Here is a 19,812-nt window from a genome sequence, read left to right on the forward strand (position 1 = left end):
CAAGTGCTGCACAGTTTTAGTGTTTACATTAATGCCAGTGGAAGTTCAGAACTCTTCAGATCAGCAGGGCGTTGGTGACTTTAACACACCATGCTCCTTAGCAGTCGTTGCCCCCGCTCTGTGATTTTACGTGGTCTTCTGCTTTGTGGCTGAGTTGCTGTTGTTCCTAAACGCTTCCACTTTCTAATAATGTCACTTACAGTTGACTGTTGAATATCCAGCAAGGATAAAACCTCGTAAACTGTCTTATTGCAAAGATAGCATCCATCACAGTACCATGTTTGAAGTCACTGCGCTCTTCAGAACGACCCCTTTAGTATCATAAATGTGTGTAAATGGAGACTGCATAGGTGCTTGATTTTATACACCTGTGGCAACAGGTCTGATAAAACAGCTGAATTCAATAATAAACCGGGATGACCAAATACTTTTGTCCATGTAAGATATCTATGATTTGATATTATAATGAATAATGAAAAACAAGGATCTTTGGGTACTCTTGGCGTTTTCAAGATCAGTAGGAGTGTAAATCACCAGTTTCATCACAGTAAGATAGGATGTTAATTCTAAGGACAAAAATTTCCCAAATCACAAAGTTTGAGAAAAAGGTGGTTTCAAATGAAGTCATTATTTTTGCAAAACTTAAAAGCACATTTTAACGTTTTGAGATCATGATTTTCGGGCTCAGATTTTCTCTGTGCTCTTAATGTCTGCTTGCTCTCAAATCTTTAGTTACTTGCACAAATTTCCAGCGCTCGCTTACCATCCTGAAGCCATTCAGAAACTCCTATTGGTGTACAAAACGTTCTCTGATCAATAAATAATCATGATTACGACATGTTTTCTGACCTTGGCATGAACATCTTTTTATCGTGTTTATGATAACACACTCTCTATGCCCATCTATTCAGTATCACTGGTGTTTGTTGCTCTGTTGGAGCTGTCTCAGTCTGTTGACATCTGTGTCATCTGCAGACACATTGTAATCCCTGTGGACTCGTCTGTGTCTCCCAGCCATCCCCCTTGAGGTCTTCAGCCCCCACCTCCAAACTTCCCCCACCATCTACTCCCTCCATATCCCTCTTCCTCCCAGCATCCTTCTGGTCCCACGTCTCCACCTCACCCATCTTTCCTTCTCCATATATGAACCAGAACATTTCTGTTGTTCCTCTGTCTGGTTGTATAACTGTGGGAGCTCTGCCCCTCCTTCTATTTATCTCTTTGTTCCTCTGTTTTTGTAAACCGTCACACTTTATTTTCTAAGGTCTGATATAGATGTCCACATGTTCTTTCCCTGTTCTACGTCTCCTGTTTTTGTCTGTTTCATGGTGGATTCATGTTTCTAAAATTGATGGAGTGTATGATTTATTCCTGATGTATTTTGAATGGAAAGAGTCTAGAAAGTAATGTTACAGCTAGGGTGATAGTGAGCTGGTCGGCTGTATTTTTTAATGCATTAATTGGCTTGTTGATTAGTTGGTTGGTTTGTTCATAAGTAAATCGATTGGCTGGTGGATTGCTGGTCTGGTGGATCAATAGTTGGCTTATCTAAATGATTGAGAAATGTGGATAAATAGTTGTACATTGGTTGATTTGTTGGGTGGTTTGTAAATTAACTTGATAGTTGTTGGGTGGATGTTCCTCGATTTTTAGGTTGGTTGGTTTATCGATTTGTTGGGTGGTAGTTTTGTTTGTTTGTTTGTTTGTTTTTTTAGGCTGGTTGTTTTTTAATTGATTTGTTGTGTGAATTGTTGATGGATTAGTTGTATAATGATTGGTTTGTTGATATGTTGATTTGATGTTTCATTGGTTAATGGATTTGTAGGTTGGTTGGTTGGTTGGTGTTTTTTGTTTGTTGGTTGGTTGCCTTCTTTATTTGTTGGTGGTTAGGTTTTTTGGTTATTTTGTTTGTGTTTGTGAGCTGATTAATAGATTTGTTAAATTATGACAAATATACATACACTTATAACTGATCAATTGGTTAAATAATTGATCTTTGCTTGTTTATCAAATAATCACAGAATTATCCAGCTTTCCTTGTTTTTGACTCCTTCAGTGTGTAGGTTTGTCGAGGATAACCGGATGACAAAACCTAAGGAACAGAATTCTGAAATATCTGAACCTTTAATAAATGATAAAACTTAAAAAAGAATCCAGAATGAGATTTGAAGCTGAGTTTGTTTCTGCTCAGTAGAAGACGAAGAAGACACAGCGGCCTCTGATTGGCTGTTACATTTAAAACACAACTTGAAAGTCTGACAGGAAGCTGGAGGATGAAAGAGGACGAGGAGACATCTGAATATTTACTGACATGTATGGGGGAATAATGTGTGGGGCGTACATGTGTGGGAGTTTTTCTCTATGGTGTGTATGACGGTGAAATGATGCAGATGATGCTTAGATATTGATGAGTGACCGACCACAGAGAGGTTAAAGGATGTAGTTATTTAAAAATTAAGCTAATTATTAAATGTTTGAAGTGGTTTTAGTTCTGTGAGACTTCCAGTGGTTCAAACATGTTGATAAAGATCAATAATAAAATTAAAACACTGTCAACTGTTGTGTAGAAATGTTACTGTGAGTTGTTTAAAGTCCAGGATTATTGATCAGAACCGATCAAATGCTGATATGAGTTTGATAAAATCATCAAACGTTCTATGTGTTCTCTGTTATATTTATTAAAGACTGGCTGTTTTAGAACCTGTTTGGAGCAGAACTAGAAACCTCTCTGTCAGCCCGTGTCATCTTTATTTCAGAAGATTTTGACTAAGATCAGAATACAAAGAGCTATGAGAGTATCAGACTGTTGAATAAGACATGACAGAGCCGGCGTGTCCCAGTTCTCCGCTCCTCAGAGCTTCAAACTTCAAACTTCAGACAGGACGCCAAACTGGAGACGTCTGGATGCAGAAGCGTTTGTAGCGATAAACGGAGCTCACAGAGATATTCCACACTGCTGCTGCTGTTAAAACCACAGATTTAGACTTAGAGGATACTCAGGAAAGTAAGTTACAAAACTGAATATAGGTTAAACAAACACATATAAAAATACGGATTTAAATACTGGTGATGTAAAAGTGGAAGGACGGAGAGGCTTGTCGTCTTAACAAAGGTTATATTGAGATGACTGCAGGAGCAGAGACTGAGACATTTTACCATTTCAAGATATATTTGCTCTTTTTGGATTTGATGTCAGCAACACATCCCAACATAAATCTAGAAAAGTAAAGAAACAGGCATTTGAAGCTGCTGGTGCCTCTGGAGTCCCACAAACCTCAAGGTGTAGGATCCTCCAGAGGCTTGCAGTCATGTATAAACCTACTATTCAGCCACCCCTAACCAATGCTCACAAGCAGAAACAGCTGCAGTGGGCCCAGAAATACATGAAGACTCATTTTCAAACAGTCTTGTTGACTGATGAGTGCTGTGCAACCCTGGATGGTCCAGATGGAGGAGTAGTGGATGGTTGGTGGATGGCCGCCATGTCCCAACAAGGCTGTGATGTCGGGGGGGGGGGCAAGTGGTCCATCTGAGGGAACCATCAGGCAGGAGGGCAGATTGACACAACCCCAGTCATGCGCTGGATGTCTTTGCACATTTTCAGGGGTTTGGTAAAAAAAAATTCACCATTTTTAGGGTGGAGTAAGGGGGGAGGTGGTGAATGAACCAGGCCTAGGGTTCTTCCTGTCTGAGACCCTGGTCATGCTGTGGATGTTCCATGGGCCTGTGAATCCCCAGCAGTCACTGCAGGTATTACCAGGGGTGAAAAGGCCCCGATTTAAAAAAAAAAAAAAAAAGCAGTTGAGCTTGACCTTGGCTGAAGAGCGACAAATGTGTATCGAGCTAGGATTTCCAAGTTCAGTCAGTAATCTCAGGTTTGTGATTTGTTCAAGCATTTATTATGACAGCATAGCATCGTTTGGCATCAGGCGCCGACTTAATCGCTCCTGGCAGATTAATTTTACATGCAGCAGTGAGGAGTGAAGAGATAACATCTTAAACCTCCAGTCCGAGCGATCAGGTGGATGCTGGGGTGGAGGTTGGTTGTAAGCGAGAGCACAGTGCTGATCCAGGGTAGAGCTGACAGATGCAGAGGAAGAGGCCAACAACCTTGCAGCTTGGGGTGCGCAGATGGTTGAGTGGTTTAAAGCGTGTCCCATGTACGCTGGCGGGCCTGGAACGAATCCGTCCTATGGCCATTAGCTGCATGTCTCTCCCCACTCTCGTCCCTGTTTCCAAGTCTATCCACTGTCCTCTTCTGTCTAATAAAGGCCCAAAAATAAATCTTAAAAAACAAAAGAAATCTTGCAGCTTAAGTACTGGGCGTGGCTTCAGCTACACCCTCCTTTAGCAGATTTTACTGCCTCATTTTTATTTTGAAGCTTAACTTTAAAAACTTAAAGATGTTGACCCATCATATAATAAAATTAAAATACAGACTTTCTATCACTTAAGAAGGACTTTAAATGTGAACTTGCCAAACCTATAGAACAGAAATAATTTAGATTAAATGCACGCTCAAACAGAGAGCATAATGATCACACTTTTGTGAAGATGCACATCTCTGCGTTTTAAATTAAATAATTTAATTGTCCTTATATACTATTTATATATTGATAGTGGAGTTTTGATTACCATAAGCTGTGGGATGTTATAGTCAAGATATAAACAAAAAAATATTTTAATATTCCATGATATGTGTAATCAGTATGAAAGTTTCATGTCTTTTAACAGGGTTTAACAGATTTATTTTATTAGTTTTCTTCCTGTTTTTTTTTCAGGAGTCCCTCACAAGTTTGATCCGTCCTTCAGAGGTCCGGTCCGCAGACGGTAACTCAGATCTTCTTTCATATCAATCAGAACAGATCATTTATTGTAATGGCTCAAACATTACACCCATAAAGAGCATTTGGTTTCATTTAAACATGGTCTCTTTATTTACGTTTCCAGAACACATTTTAATGCTTACATTCTTATTATGACAGACAAAATTAAAGCACCTCTCTTTAGTCTTTACATCCTTTAAAAAAAAGTTTAACATCCAACAGTCTCTTGGAGCAGACAGGACAAAACATATCTGACACCTTATGATTATATAGTTGTGTCTTATTTGATCAGACTTTATTTTTTATCTTTTTTTTCATATAAAAGGATACTTCACTCAAAATCGACTTTAAGAAAGTGTGCTGTTGTTGTGTGAACACTGCTTTGCTATTCTCTGTCTGCAGGAGCTGCACTGATGTCTTATGTTGTTTGATCTTCATCGTTGTCATCCTCGCTTACGTCGCCCTGGGGATCGTGGGTGAGTCACTGATACACTGCGCCGTGCTAATAAAATCCTCTTTGATCGGCTTCTTCCTGCACGGTTTTCTCTTGAAACTCTCGGAGCTACGAGTCAAACAGGCTGTGTTACCGTGGCTCTCTTTCATTGGCAACGCCGCCCATAAGAGGGGACAGAGCAGGGGTGTCAAACTCAGCCACAGCAGGGCCAGACTCTGGATTCAGGTCTAACCTGAGGGCCTAACAGGGTCGCGTTTTGAACCATAAACTGTCAACCTCATTTCACCAATAATAAAATATGAAAAAAAAAAAAAAAACTTTGTACTGATGATAAATGAGTTTGAGGTTAAAGTCTCATAATCTGAAAAAAATAAAAATAAAAATTATTAATTCAAAAATGTCAAAACATGAAATTGAAATTGAAAAATTATGTTTTTTAAAGGCAAATGTATTAGAAGGAAAGTCAAAATGATGAGTTTTAAAGCTCAAAATATGAACTAAAAATTGTAATCATGAAATTAAAAGTCAAAATATGATTAAGATTTTTAAATTCTGGTTCTAAAAGTTACTATAGGATTATGAAGTAAAAGTAAGGAGTTGAAAATATGAGATAATATACAAAATAATTAGTTATAAATGTCAAAATATGACTTAGAATTTTAAATTATGAATGAAGAATCTCAAAATATTATATAAGAAGTCAAAATTATGAGTTGAAATGCTCAAAGTACAAAATAAAAAGCCAAAATCTGAAGTTTGAGTCCTTGTTATGAGATGCAAAATTGAAAATGCGAAATTAAAAAACAAATCAATTTATTTTCCCATATAAATGACTTTTTATCTGAGTATTTTTACTCCTTACTTTTTCAGATTTTATGACTTAAGGATATCTTAAATCATCAAGCATACGTTCACATTTTTATACTTGAGGAAATCTTCAGATCTCATACTGATGGGCCAGTTATAACAGAAATATCATATGATCTTGCGGGCCGGATGCAACTGTTCCACGGGCCGGATTTGGCCCCCGGGCCTCGAGTTTGACACCCCTGGGATAGAGGAACTTTCTGGAGCAAAGACGGATTGGGGGTCCATGGAGGTCAGAAAGATATTGATCCGTTGTAAAGTTGTGGTAACCATTTTTTATATTTAACCTGAATAATACCCACTCTTACCAAGGCAACGAACAATACATTTTATTTATGATGTAGTACAGTATAGCCTTTTTCAAAATGTAAGCCCCTTTTCTTAAATCAGAATGACCTTTTATCATGATGTTATCCACACTAACTTCTAATTTAAGGTTTATTTATGAAATAACACATTTTTCTCTTTTTTTGATGTGAGTGCTGTTAAGTAAAATAGCCATGATCATTTGAACATGTGCATGTTGTCCCAAAATTTTAGGTTCATTGAAAATGATTATTGGTCCAAGTAATCCTCATGTCTGAGGCGTCCATACGGTTATTTTACCTCTGCCTTTGCATCAGAGCCTCACCAACGTACAATCATAAATATCAAACATGATTGAGAAGGTGTAAAAACCTCCTCAGTTTCCCTGCTCTGCTTCTGTGTTTCTGCTCTCTTTCTTACTCCATCACACGGATGTAAAAATGGGACGTGGTTCCTTCAGGAGAGGGAGTGAAATGAGGAGAGGATGGGAGGAAGGATGACTGCTGGGAGGATGATCAGAGTTAGCTCCCTCAGAGAGACGGCGGTGTGTGAGAAACAGCCAGGATAAAAGACAGAGAAACGTGGGTAAAACAGCGCTGATAGAAACATTCACACACTCCTGAAGTCACAGCAGGCGATCAGGACCGAGGCGGGTTCGAAATGTTTGATGTTAAAGCTGCAGAGAAGAGAAACAGCTGCATGAGAGGAAGTTTACAGCAGGAGGAGAGTCTCACCAGCTCAGTCAGGAAAACTATGGCGCTGTTTAATATCAGAGAGACAGTGATAGTAGAGAGGCTGTGAGAACTCAGTAGTACGGCCATCTTCTTCCATTCATCCAGGCTGTATTAAAGCAGCTTCTCCCTGTGAATCCTGAGGCATTCCCAGACCAGGTGGGGTACATAATCTGTCCAATGAGTTCTGGATCTGCCTGGAGACCTCCAAAGGATGACAGTCTAGTGAAGAATATAAGTCCAGGACACCAGATCATGGACAGTAACTGAGAAACTCCTACACAGTGTCTAAATACAACCTCAGTTCCATAAAAGTTGGGACACTGTGTAAAACGTAAATAAAACCGGATGTCAATGATGTTCAGATGTCATAAACCTTTATTTTATTCACACTGGAACACTAACAACATATAAGATGTTAAAACTGAGACACTTTACTATTTCATGAAAGATATAAGCTCATTTTAAATTTGATGGCTGCAACACATCTCAAAAAAGTTGGGACAGGTCCATGTTTACCACTTTGTAGCATCCTTTCTTCTTTTAACAACAGTCTGTAAACATCCAGGAGGCAATGAGACCAGTTGCTGGATGATAGTCCACATGTTTTCTATTGGTGAAAGGTCTGGACTACAGGCAGGCCAAATCAGGATTTTGTGAAGCCATGCTGTTGTGATGGATGTTTTTTAGCATTGTCTTGCTGAAATAGTCCAGGCCTTCCATTGAAGAGATGTTGTGTGGATGGGAGCATATGTTGCTCTAAAACCTCTGTTTATTTACTTTCCAGCATTGATATTGCCTTTACAGACATGTGTGACATAGTCACTAATGCGACCCCATACCATCAGAGATGGAGGCTTTAGAACTGTTCCAAGCTGGATGGTCCCTCTCCTCTTTAGTCTGCAGGACACGGCATGCATGGTTTCCAAACATGATTTAAAATCTGTGGCTGTCCGGGGTAGCTCAGTGAGTAGAGCAGGCATCCATAAGTAGAGGCTACAGTCCTCAACGAACTGGTCACACTGGTCTCTGCACATGTTTGGTGCATGTCTTCCCCAATCTCTCCTCCCATACCCTATCTGAATAAAGACAAAATGCCCCAAAAGTCATCTCTAAAAAAATAGTTTTACATTTTGACTAATCTGACCACAGAACAGTTTTCCATTCTGCCTCAGTCCATTTTAAATGAGAGAAGCAGTGCCGTTTCTCGATCCTGTAAGCATATTTATCTTGCATTTGTGGATGACATGGGGAACCATGTAGACAGACAGTCATTTCTGGAAGCGTTCCTGAGCCCATGCAGTGATTTCCAGTCCAGAATCATGCCTGTTTTTAATGCAGTGGCCCCTGAGGGCCCCACAATCACCAGCATCCAATACTGACCCTAAGCCTTACCTCTTGCTCACAGAGATCTCTCCAGATTCTCTTAATCTGTTGATATTATGGACTGTAGATGGTGGGATATTCAGTCTTCACAGTTTTGTTAAGGAACATTTTTCTGAAATGGTTCCATAATTTCTAGAAGCAATTTTTTGTCATATTGGTGAACATCTGCCTATCTTTACTTTTAGCAACTCTGCCTCTCTATAATTCTTCCTTTATACCCAGACATGTTACTGACATGTTCAGTTAACCTTAGTTCATGCAGGACGCAGTAGTCATATGATCCTCATTATTGCCTCCCAGCTCCCACTGCCAATCACAGCTCTTTCTCTCAACACAGCTGTCCATTTCAATATGAAATACTTGTCATCTATCCCTGCTTGCATTTATGCGGATGCATCACGCTGCTGCTGCTGCTGCTAGCAAAGCCTAGCCTCCTCCACCCCAGCCTCCTCCTTTATAGCATTGTTGCACCCTCACATACAGATTCATACTACTATGGATTAATTGCTTTAGAACGACTATTATTGTGTTCAATATGGATTGTCATAAATGCATAGGGGGTTTCCAGCCATGCAATAAAATGATTAAACGTTTGATGATAGAGTTCCTGACTGAACTACTTTTAATTACACTTTACAGTTGTGCTTGTATTGCAGATGAAGCAAATGGACTCTGAATTTGAGAAAACAAAAACTCTTCTCCCACCCTGGATGAAAACATTATATTTATTGAGTGAATATATTTCATAAAGATTTTTGAAAACGAGTCAAACATGATCAGCGGACAGGTAGAGTTCTGTCCGCAGGTACAAATAGCTTCATGTTTTTATCTGCCTCTGCAGACCTCTCTGCAGAAATACGGCTGATGTTTGTGAGCCCTCATATCCCAGTATGAGCTCATTCCTTGACTGATGGAGTGTGGGTGTTTGTACTGGGAGCCATGGTGACATCATCCCATCATACTCTGCATTTTCACGTGCACTAGTGGTACGGGTGAATGGATAAAGAGCATCACTGCAGAAATAAACTCACATGTGCCCCCGCTGCCGCGCTCAGCCACTCTCTAAAATGATGACATCATTCTGGATGACATCACCCCAGCCCCCCCACCCCTCAATACTTCCTCCTCTCCACCGCTCCTTTGTCTGAGTGCCATCATCATCTTTTTATCAATGCAAAGCTCTGAGCTTCTGCTTCCAGTCCTCATCTTTGCCTCTTTATTATTTCGCCTCATATTACCGAATGATTTTGACCACAGGTCTTATAAATCATGTGATGCCTTTTGATCAGCACGTTAAATCCCTGACCCGTTTATGTTTCCTTATCATAGAATCAGTTTGCAGGACTGTGGACTCAGACCAGCAGATCAGATCCTTAATGACTCCTGATCAGATTCTAAATACACTTTAAGATCTTTGTTTTTATTTCAAGAGCAGCCAGAACCAGAGCACTAGTGCAGCTCAAAAAATTCTATTAATGCCCTCTAAATTCACTAAAAAACAGCTTTTGCCCACTCCCTGATTTCTTATATTTTTGTGTATTTTTGTCCCACTTAATTATTTCAGATCATCAGTATTAGACAATAGCTGAAGTTGATACAGAATTCAGTTTTGAAATGATGATTTCATTTATTAAAGGGAGAAAGCCATCCAGACCTTCCTAACCCATGTGAAAGTATCCTAAACCTAATATCTGATTCTGCCATCTTTGGCAGCAACAGCGTCCCCACTGTGGAGGACTTTTGTTTCACTCTTCTTTGCAGAGTTCAGCCACATTGGAGGGTTTTCCAGCATAAGCAGCATCTCAATCAGATTTAAGTCCAGACTTTGACCAGGCCACTCCAAAATGTTAACTTTGATTTTTTTAACCTATTCAGAGGTGGACTTGCTGGTGTGTTATGGATCCTTGTCCTGCTCCATAACCCAAGAGCACTTGAGCTTGAGGTCATGAACTGATGGCCGGGCATTCTCCTTCAGGATTTTCTGGTAGAGAGCAGAATTCATAGCTCCATGGTCCAGATCCTGAAGCAGCAAAGCATCCCCAGACCATCACACTGCCATCACCATGTTTGACTGTTGGCATGATGTTCCTTTTATCAAATGCTGTCATTTTTACTCCAGATGTAACGGGACACACACCTTCCAAAAATCCAACTTTTGTCTCATCGGTCCACAGAATGTCTCCCCAAAAAGTCTTGGGAATGATCGAGATGTTTCTTCAGGTGTGGGTGTGGCGAGTGAACTCTGCTTAACAGAGAATGGGGTTAATCACAGTTAGTTTGTGATTTAACAAAGGGGGTAGTTACTTTTTGACATAGAGCCAGGCAGGTTTGGGTGGCTTTTTTTTACCTAAATAAATGAAATTAACATCTAAACCTAATTGTCTATTTACTCAGGTTATCTTTGTCTAATATTAAAATCTGTTTGATGATTTGGAACATTTAAGTGTATCAGAATGATACAGACACACAACCACAATCATGGGGAAGACTGCTGATTTGACAAATGTCCAGAAGACCAACACTGACAACGGGGTAAGCCACAGAAGGTCACTGCCTAAAGAGCAGGCTGTTCTTTAGAGGCCGTATCAAAGCAGATTCATGGTGTGGTAAGAAAAGGAGCACAAGCAACCGAGTCTGAAGAATGAGACCGTGTCCCTGCATATATCCTGGTCTACACCACTGCTCACATCCCTCATAAATGTGATTCCTGTTTAACAATCCTCTCTCTCTGTTTTTCAGCGTGGTTACACGGAGATCCAAAGAAGGTTCTTTATCCCACCGACAGCTACGGTCAGTTCTGTGGTCAGATAGGAACCATCAACGAGTAAGTCTCCATCATGACTCTGTTAATGTTGTTACTCTTCATACATAAACACATAAAATCTGTGAATGAAGCAGCTCCAGGTCCACAGAAAAGCTTTAACTGCTGATCATTTCTAACAGCTTATCTACAAATTTATAAAAACTGCCACAAGATTTAGACCAGTGTGCTGATGAAGGTTGTCAGGGTTACTCCACAAATAAAGAGGATCCATTCATCTTCAAAAAAATGTGAAATTTTAGAGTTTAAAAGTCATTAATTTTGAGTATTCAGACTTGAATATTCAAGTTCCTAAAGTTTTAAACTAAAAACCAACTAAAACAGTGTCCTGACAGCCCCAGTTTACAGAAATGACTCTTCTTAGTCCGGATGTTATTGATGGGATCATTATTGGCCCAGATCAAAAGTGTGTCCTTATTGATGTTTCCTAATTAAAAGTATAATTGATTAGGCTCTTAACTAATAGGCTTGTGTAAGGAAAACAGCTCCATCTGATATAATTTTCTTCTAGTCAGCTATTTTAGACTTCATAATGACTTTTATTTTAAGATATGATTCCTCTTCATTTCTGATGTTTGAAACTCAAAAATTTTGACCTCTTTTGGATAAATTTACTTCTTTTTAAACTCAAAATTCTGAGTGTGGTTAAAATTGGATGTCAGGATTAATCACATTAATTATGATTAATCAGAGTTCCGGATTAATGCACTCATTTTTTAATCAAAATTAGAAGAAAACCTGACATCAGACATCTGGAAACGCTTGTGTGGTTTTTACATTTTAAGAGTTAAAGATTTTTACAGTTTTAATTATAGACTGTAACGTTTGTGATCAATGTGGACATTTAAAACCAAGAAAGTGAACACCAGATATTATAAAATAACTCATTTTAAAGTACTTTTTATTATCTTTTAAATTTTCCAAATTAAAACTTGTTTTTCTGTCCAGCTTTTATTTGGGCAGTTATTAAATATATGACGTTATTATTCATGAATAAATTTCACATTTACGACTACCAAGGCCCACTTCTCTGTCTCCATCAGTCTCTTTCTTTTTTTGAAAAACTTTCTGTTGCTGTCATTCCTCCTCCAAAAGCTACAGCTGGAAGCACTGGATAGCAGTCAGTGATCCTATTGGAACATGCGCTTTCAGATATGTAAAGTATGCACGCATTTATGGATGTCTGCAGCCAGGGGCCTCTCAATAATTAACACATCCTCTTTATTTATTATTTTTTTATAGTCGGGTCCCATTATGCCGCCATGCAGGCATGTGTAAAAACAGAAAAACAGAAAAACATTTTTCCAACACAACTCTACTCAGACCTTTTCCTGCAGCCTTATTAAAAGGAGTTGATGATGTTGATAACCTACTAAATGTGATCGTTGCCTTACTACGCTTGGTCTCTGCTGTAAAATACACATCAGGATCAAAAAATCTGCTCATCCCTGAGCCGCACACGCCGCTCATCATCTGGTTCAAGAACCAGCCAAGTCTGATGACAGCAAAATTCAAACAAATCAGATCCATGTGAGTCCTGAAGAAAGCAGGCTCTGTCTTTGTCCACCATTCTTCTGTGTTCATGTCAAGCTCTAAAGCCTCCATGTATCCCACCTGTTCATCTGATAACTGATCGATCCTTATTGATCTGTATATGAGTTTATATCTGGTATTTCATGTGCCGGTTTGGAGTGAGGTTCAGACAAAGACTCATAAAAGATGAAGAATCAGCTCAGAAGCACATACAGCATGTTTCTGTGGTCTCTGCTGCCCCCTGCTGGTCATTCTCTATTTTACTGAAAAGTTCTTTAAAAATTTAAATTAAATTCAGTGATAGAGCCGTAGAGCTGCTAAGGCATTTTTATAACCAACCGTCAGTTTAGGAAACAGGATGAAAAATCCTCCAGGATCATGTTGTAGATATCCTGGATTTCATCTTTTAGTCATGTTGTAGAAACCAAATTAAGGTCATAATTTTACTACATCACTGTAAAGACTTGTCCAGCCAGAGTTTGTATAGCCCAGTTTATCATGGTGGATCTAACAGGAAGTTTTTATTTTCAGGGAGAAGCCGATTTTATTCTACTTCAACATCCTGAAATGTACAAACCCAGCGATCCTCATCAACCTGCAGTGTCCCACCACACAGGTATGGTAGACCTTTGACCCCAACTGCTCCATTCCCACTCCCAACTGTGTGAAATGTGACGGTCCTTTAAGTCCTGATAACAACAGACAAGACGACAATGCCGGACGTTATGGAAGAAGATAAGGGACTCTTATTCTTTTAATCAAGGCTTTTCTTAAATCCTGAAAGATAATATCAGATATCTGAGTTTAATCTCAGAGTTCAAACTCTGATCTCATTATTCTGATTATGAGCTCAGAATTCTGACTCTGTCTCAGAATTCCGACTTCGATCTCCGAATTCTGACTTTGATCTCAGAATTTTAAAAAATTGTCTTTTTGTAAAAATTCTAACTTTAATGTCAGAATTTTAACTATATTCTTAGGATTCTGAATTTGACCTCAGAATTTTAAAAGTGGTATTTTGTGGTATAAAAGTGGTAAATTGGTAGAGTTCTGAATTTGATTTCAGAATTCCAAATTTAATCTCAGAATTCAGAATTTGATCTTTGAATTCTGGCTTTAATCCCAGAATTCTCACTTTAATCTCTGATTTCCAAATTTAGTCTCAGAATTCAGACTTTAATCTTAGAATTCTTAATTTTATCTCAGAATTCCATCTCTGATCTCAGAATTCTGAATTTTTAATCTTAATATTCCAGATTTAATCTCAGAATTCTGAGTTTGATCTTTGAATTCTGATTTTAAACTCAGAGTCCTGACTTTAATCTCGGAATTCTGACTTTGATTTTGAAATTCCGACTTTTATCTCACAGTTCTATTTTTCCAGAATTTGAAAATAATAGGCTAAATGTAAAGCGGCCCTAATCCTCTTCACTAGGACTGTTCTAGAAGGGTTTTAAAAAAATGCTTGTTTGAAATTAAAAGGACCATGATGCATCTGGACAGCATCACATTTTGATATCAGATTGTTATTGTAAAATTTTAACCATGATGCATTCTGGGAGATTTCCCATAACACTCAGTTTTTAGTGTTCCCCTGAAAATCTGCTTTAAAGGCCTAGACCTTCACCTTACCCCTATATTCAACAAGACTAAGGACACCCTTAAACTCTACGAAAATGTGGAAAAAAAACAAAATAGGTGGAGCTAAGCAGGTTGGGATTGAGCCTAAATTTTTTAATGAAGGATCAAACCAGAAAATGTCCTAAAATGTTGTTAACTTTTCCTTTCTCTTCCAGATGTGCGTGTCGAAGTGCCCGGACCGTTTTCTGACCTACTCAGAGATGCAGCTGCAGCACAAACTCAACCGCAGTCACTTTGATTATTACCAACAGTTCTGTAAGCCGGGCTTCAACCATCCTCAAAAGGTGAATAGATCAACAATGGCATGTGTTGACATGTACCTCAGCATATGAATGCAGGATGAAGACAAAGCTGACCTGGAACTACAGAGAGATATAAACATGCAACCACACATGTGATTATTAGGATTATTATTATCTGCATTTAACAAATTAAACTTCTGGCAGCCTGACTGAATATGGAAACACGTTATTGATGCAGGGTAGAAAAATGATCTTTGCAAAACTTTGGCTAAAAGCAATCAATATGTTAACACAGATACAGGTGTAATTTTACATGTGTGTTTATTTGAAATGATATTAAAATGTTGCTGTGTTTGTGCCAGCCGGTGTCTCAGGTGCTCAGAGACGAAGACTGTCCATCCATGATCGTCCCCAGCAGACCCAGTGAGAATAAACCGCACACACAGACACCAGCATCATGTTATATGATTTTTAAACTATTAATATTGAACTTGCTCTAGGTTTAAAAACACTTTTTTGGCTTTTTTGCCAGAGAGATGTCAGTTAAGGTTAAATATGTTGGGTGAAATAAATGATTCCAGAGATATTCACTCCCTTTATGTCTGTGTTGCACCTTTGATTGATCTTTTGCTGCAGTTTTACTCCATTCTTCTTTGCAAAACTGCTCAAGCTCTGTCAGGTTGCAAGATTACTGCAGGTTACTGAGTAAGACTGTCCTTCAGGATTTTCCTATACTTTGCCCTTTTCATTGTTCTTTTTACCTTAACAAACCTTCCAGGGCTGGCTAGCAGTATCCCCACAGAATGATGCTGCCACCACCATGCTTCACAGTGGAGCTGGTGTCTTTGTGGTGATGTGCAGTGAAGCCAAAAAGCACCATTTTGGTCTCATCTCAAAAACAAACTTTCTCCCACTTGACCATGGAGTCTTCTTCATGCCTTTCTAGTCTTTTTAGTCTTAATGACCCACTTAATGAAATGAGAAGGAAATTTCTCCTGGAGAACAGCACAGCAACAAGGGGCAGAGCAAACATGATTGGTCCATCCTCTACCTGTTTCCTATTGGTTGTTTAATCACAAAATCAAAGAGCAGAAATACGTTATGAGCGCAGACAAAGTTTCGTACACACACAAAGAAAAATCTGTGTTGGCTCACAAGCATGGTTTGGGAATGGTTTGAGTACAGTGTAGGATATTTGAGTAAAGAACTAAAGATTTGAGAGCAAGCTGACACACAAACAGAGAGAATGTAAGCCAAATCTGAGCCAAAAATGATTAAATCATGCTCTCAAAATGTGAAAATGCAATGAGCTTTGCATTAATAATGACTCCAAACTCCTTCATTGACAAACCAGACATTTTTACATTTTTACATTTTTACTTGGCATTCTAAAAAGAACAGATTTCACTGATGTTGTCTGACTTCAGTCCTGCAGAGGTGTCTCCCAGAATTCATCACTCAGAATGGGACGGTGACAGTTGCAAACAGGACGAGGTTTAAAGACGCTCTGGAGGTGGCTCACAGTATCACTGACCTACAACACGCTGCCAAGTATGTCCACTCTCTTAACTGATATTTGATCTGTAATATAGAAAAAGGTTGACATCGTATCACACAAAGAACTCAGAAAAGGGAACAGTTTGGTGGTTTGTGTTAAAAATATGAGGATTTAATAAAAAAACACTAATTTTATCTGATTAATATGGGATTTAGAACCTTGTATATTTAACATCTTCAGTTAGCTTCCTTCTTCATGTTCATATTAACCCATTCATCTCTCTCAGAGGTATGACAGGATTTGTGGACACGAGAGAACTCGGCTTGAAGATCGTGCAGGATTACACCAAGTCATGGGACTGGATACTCATGTAAGCACGCAAATACACAGCAGGACAGCAGCATTAATGGAAACCATTAAACTCAGAGCAAAAAACAAAAGAGACTTATAAATACACTGCTGGATTTACAGCATTAAACTTTTTGAAAGTCAGATTGTTTGTGTTTTCTCCTCATTGCTTTGTTCAAATGTCATGCTTTACATCACTAGAACTTTCTGATTCTTGTGTTTGCTGCCATTTTAAGATCCAACCAACAGAGTAGCCCCCGTCTATGACACTACTATTTAATCTGAAGATACAACAGCATATTTTTAACCTAAACCATGTTTGTGAATATTTTGTGTGCTCTCAGAGGTCTGCTGCTGTCCCTGCTCATCAGTCTGATCTTCATCCTCCTGCTGAGGTTCACTGCTGGATTACTGCTCTGGACCACCATCATCTTCGTCCTCCTGCTGCTCTCCTACGGTCAGTACACCAAGTTAACATCATCATCGTTCTCACATTTTCTCAGTATATGGTGTTGACGTCGTCCTTAAGGTGCATTTTTAGTGAGAAGATGAACCAACGGAAATCCTTGCTCCTTGCCTGTTTCACACACTTTTCCAAAAAACTATGACAAAGAAATAAGGAAAAAGCTCCCAACATCCCCAGCGTCACCAACTTTTCGGCCTCTGACTTTGAGCCAATTAAACATTCCATTCTTGCCTTTGAATCTTAATGCCATTCTTTAAAGCCAATGAAACATTCCATCTTTGTATTTAAAATGATATCATCTAAACACTATAAAACATCCCATGTTTGCCTTTTAAGATGATTTAATCCTGTAAAGCTTACAAAGCATTCCATCCTCACCTTTTAAGGAGGATGATGTAATCCTTTTAAAGCCTAAAAAAATGTTTTGTTCTGTGCCTTTCTTGTTCTCAAACTTTCCATCCATGCCTTTAAAAATGAATTCACCCTCTTAAGCTTATCAAATGTTTCATTTTTGCCATTGAATTTTAATGTCTTCCTTAAGAGCAACTGAAACAATCCATTATTGCCTTTAAAAGATATCATTTAAAGCCTATAAAATTCCATTCTTGCCTTTAAAAGGTTGTCTTCCTTCAAAAACCATTGCAAATTTCTTTCTTGCCTTTGAAAGATGATTTAATCCTTTCAAACCTATAACACATTTCATTATCACCTTTGCATCTGAATGTCATCATGTAAATGATGAATTGCAATGAAACATTCCATCCTTGCCTTTAAAGATGATGGCAACCTTTAAAGTCTATCAAACATTCCATACTTGCCTCTTAAAGGGGATGTCATCCTTCAAACACCATCAAACATTCCACCCTTCCATTTAAAAGAGGATGTCATTCTTTAAAGCCAATGCAACATTCCATCCTTGCCTTTAAAAATGATGTCATCTTTTAGAGTCCATCAAACATTCTCTCACTGCCTTTAAAGATAATGTTAAACTTAAAAGCTGATCAAACATCCCATCTTTGTCTTTCAAGAGGATGCCATTCTTTAAAGCTTACCAAACATTCCATTCTTGCCATTGAATTTTAATGTCTTCTTTAAGAGCAAATGAAACATTCCATCCTTACATCTGAAAGATAATGTCATCATCTAAACCCAGTGAAACATTCCATCCTTACCTTTGAAAGATGATGTCATTATCTAAACCTACTGAAACATCCCATCTTTCCTTTTAAAGACAATATTCTGTAAAGCCTATAAAAAATTCCTTCCCTGCCTTTAAAAGATGATGTCATCATCTAAACCCAATGAAACATTCCATCATTACCTTTGAAAGATTTCATTATCCAAAGCCTATTAAGCATTCTATTTTTTCTTTTAAAGATGTTATCCTAAGCCTATTTACAATTCCATCCTTGTCTTTTGCATACAGTCCTTATGTGAACACAGACCAAACCCAAGGTAGTGATCAGTAGAACAAACTGATCCCTGTTTCGGAGCAGAGGAAGCAATCAGAAGGCGTGCAGGTGCCCTAAAAAGACTCTCATTTGATGGTCAGGACTGTAAATGATTTGTCTGAAGAAAAGAATGTTCCAGCAGTACTGAATAGTGTACAAACTTTATTGAGCAGCCATGTTTTGACAGGTTCCTGGTTCTGCTGGATGGAGCTGGGCCGGCTCAGGGACCATCCAGGATCTGATGTGGGTATCATGGAGGTTGGGCTCCAGTCAGATCTACAGGTGTATCTACACCTATCACAGACCTGGATCATCCTCCGTGAGTAAAAACCATAAACCATGTGCAACAAATCCCTACAATCACTGCTGTATGTAGGGTTAAAGGTCATTAATGACACATTGTAACTGAATAACAGAACACAAAGTCACACATTAAGGACGACACATATGTTTCAGTGCTCAAGATCAATGACATATTTATCGATGGACGGTTTATCTATGTTTTTCTCATGTGTGCTTGTGTGTGTGTGTGTGTGTGTATAGTTGTGTCGTTGGCAGCGTCCGAGGTATCAATCTTGTTGATGTTGATCTTCTTGAGGAAGAGAGTGAGGATCGCCATCGCTCTGCTCCGAGAGGCCAGCAAGTAAGAAACGCATGGAAAATATGAACCAAAGTAGCACTAGATTTACAGCCTATTCAGTATTTAGACCTCCTTCGCTTTTTAAAAATTTGTCAGCCTGATGCTACAGTCGTTTAAATTCATCCTTATTGTCATTAATCTACATTCAGTACCTCATCATGACAAAGCGACAGCAAAATTATAGAATTTTTGCAAATTTGCACAGTGGCCTCCATGATTATCAAATGAAAGAAGTCTGGCACAACCAGGACTTTTCCAAGAGCTGAGCGGTCGGGGGAGAAGGGCCTTAGTAAGAGAGGCCACTAGGAACATCCTATTGAGCAAATTAAGCATTCCATTCTGCCGTTGAATCCTAATTCCATTCTTTTAAGCCAATGAAACGTTCCATCATTGCCTTTAAAAGATGATGTCATCATCTAAAGCCTATAAAACATTCCATTCTCGCCTTTAAAGGAGGATGATGTCATCCTTTTAAAGCCTCAAAAAACTTCTGTCTCTGCTTTTTTTTTGTTCTCAAACATTCCATCCTTGCTTTTATAGAGGATGTCATCCTTCAAAGCCCATCAAACATTTAATAGTTGCCTTTGAATTTTAGTGTCTTC

At 38.7% G+C, this 19,812-nt stretch overlaps 1 protein-coding gene across 2 annotated transcripts in view; it reads left to right on the forward strand.

Moving 5' to 3' along the window:
* LOC121519666 (choline transporter-like protein 5-A) overlaps positions 1-19,812 on the forward strand; it is a 36,025-nt gene that overhangs the window by 7,082 nt on the left and 9,131 nt on the right. For both annotated transcript variants that reach the window (XR_005992729.1, XM_041802468.1), the window contains exons 2-12: positions 4,782-4,830; positions 5,229-5,302; positions 11,310-11,394; positions 13,456-13,540; positions 14,721-14,849; positions 15,170-15,230; positions 16,235-16,358; positions 16,592-16,675; positions 16,998-17,110; positions 18,758-18,889; positions 19,114-19,213. Coding sequence is in view for 1 of the 2 variants with exons in the window: in XM_041802468.1 (XP_041658402.1) it covers positions 4,782-4,830; positions 5,229-5,302; positions 11,310-11,394; positions 13,456-13,540; positions 14,721-14,849; positions 15,170-15,230; positions 16,235-16,358; positions 16,592-16,675; positions 16,998-17,110; positions 18,758-18,889; positions 19,114-19,213 (1,036 nt within the window). In the remaining variant the exon portion in view is untranslated. The remainder of the gene's footprint in view (positions 1-4,781; positions 4,831-5,228; positions 5,303-11,309; positions 11,395-13,455; positions 13,541-14,720; positions 14,850-15,169; positions 15,231-16,234; positions 16,359-16,591; positions 16,676-16,997; positions 17,111-18,757; positions 18,890-19,113; positions 19,214-19,812) is intronic.

Source organism: Cheilinus undulatus, linkage group 13 (genome assembly GCF_018320785.1).
Source record: "Cheilinus undulatus linkage group 13, ASM1832078v1, whole genome shotgun sequence".
Lineage (NCBI taxonomy): Eukaryota > Metazoa > Chordata > Actinopteri > Labriformes > Labridae > Cheilinus > Cheilinus undulatus.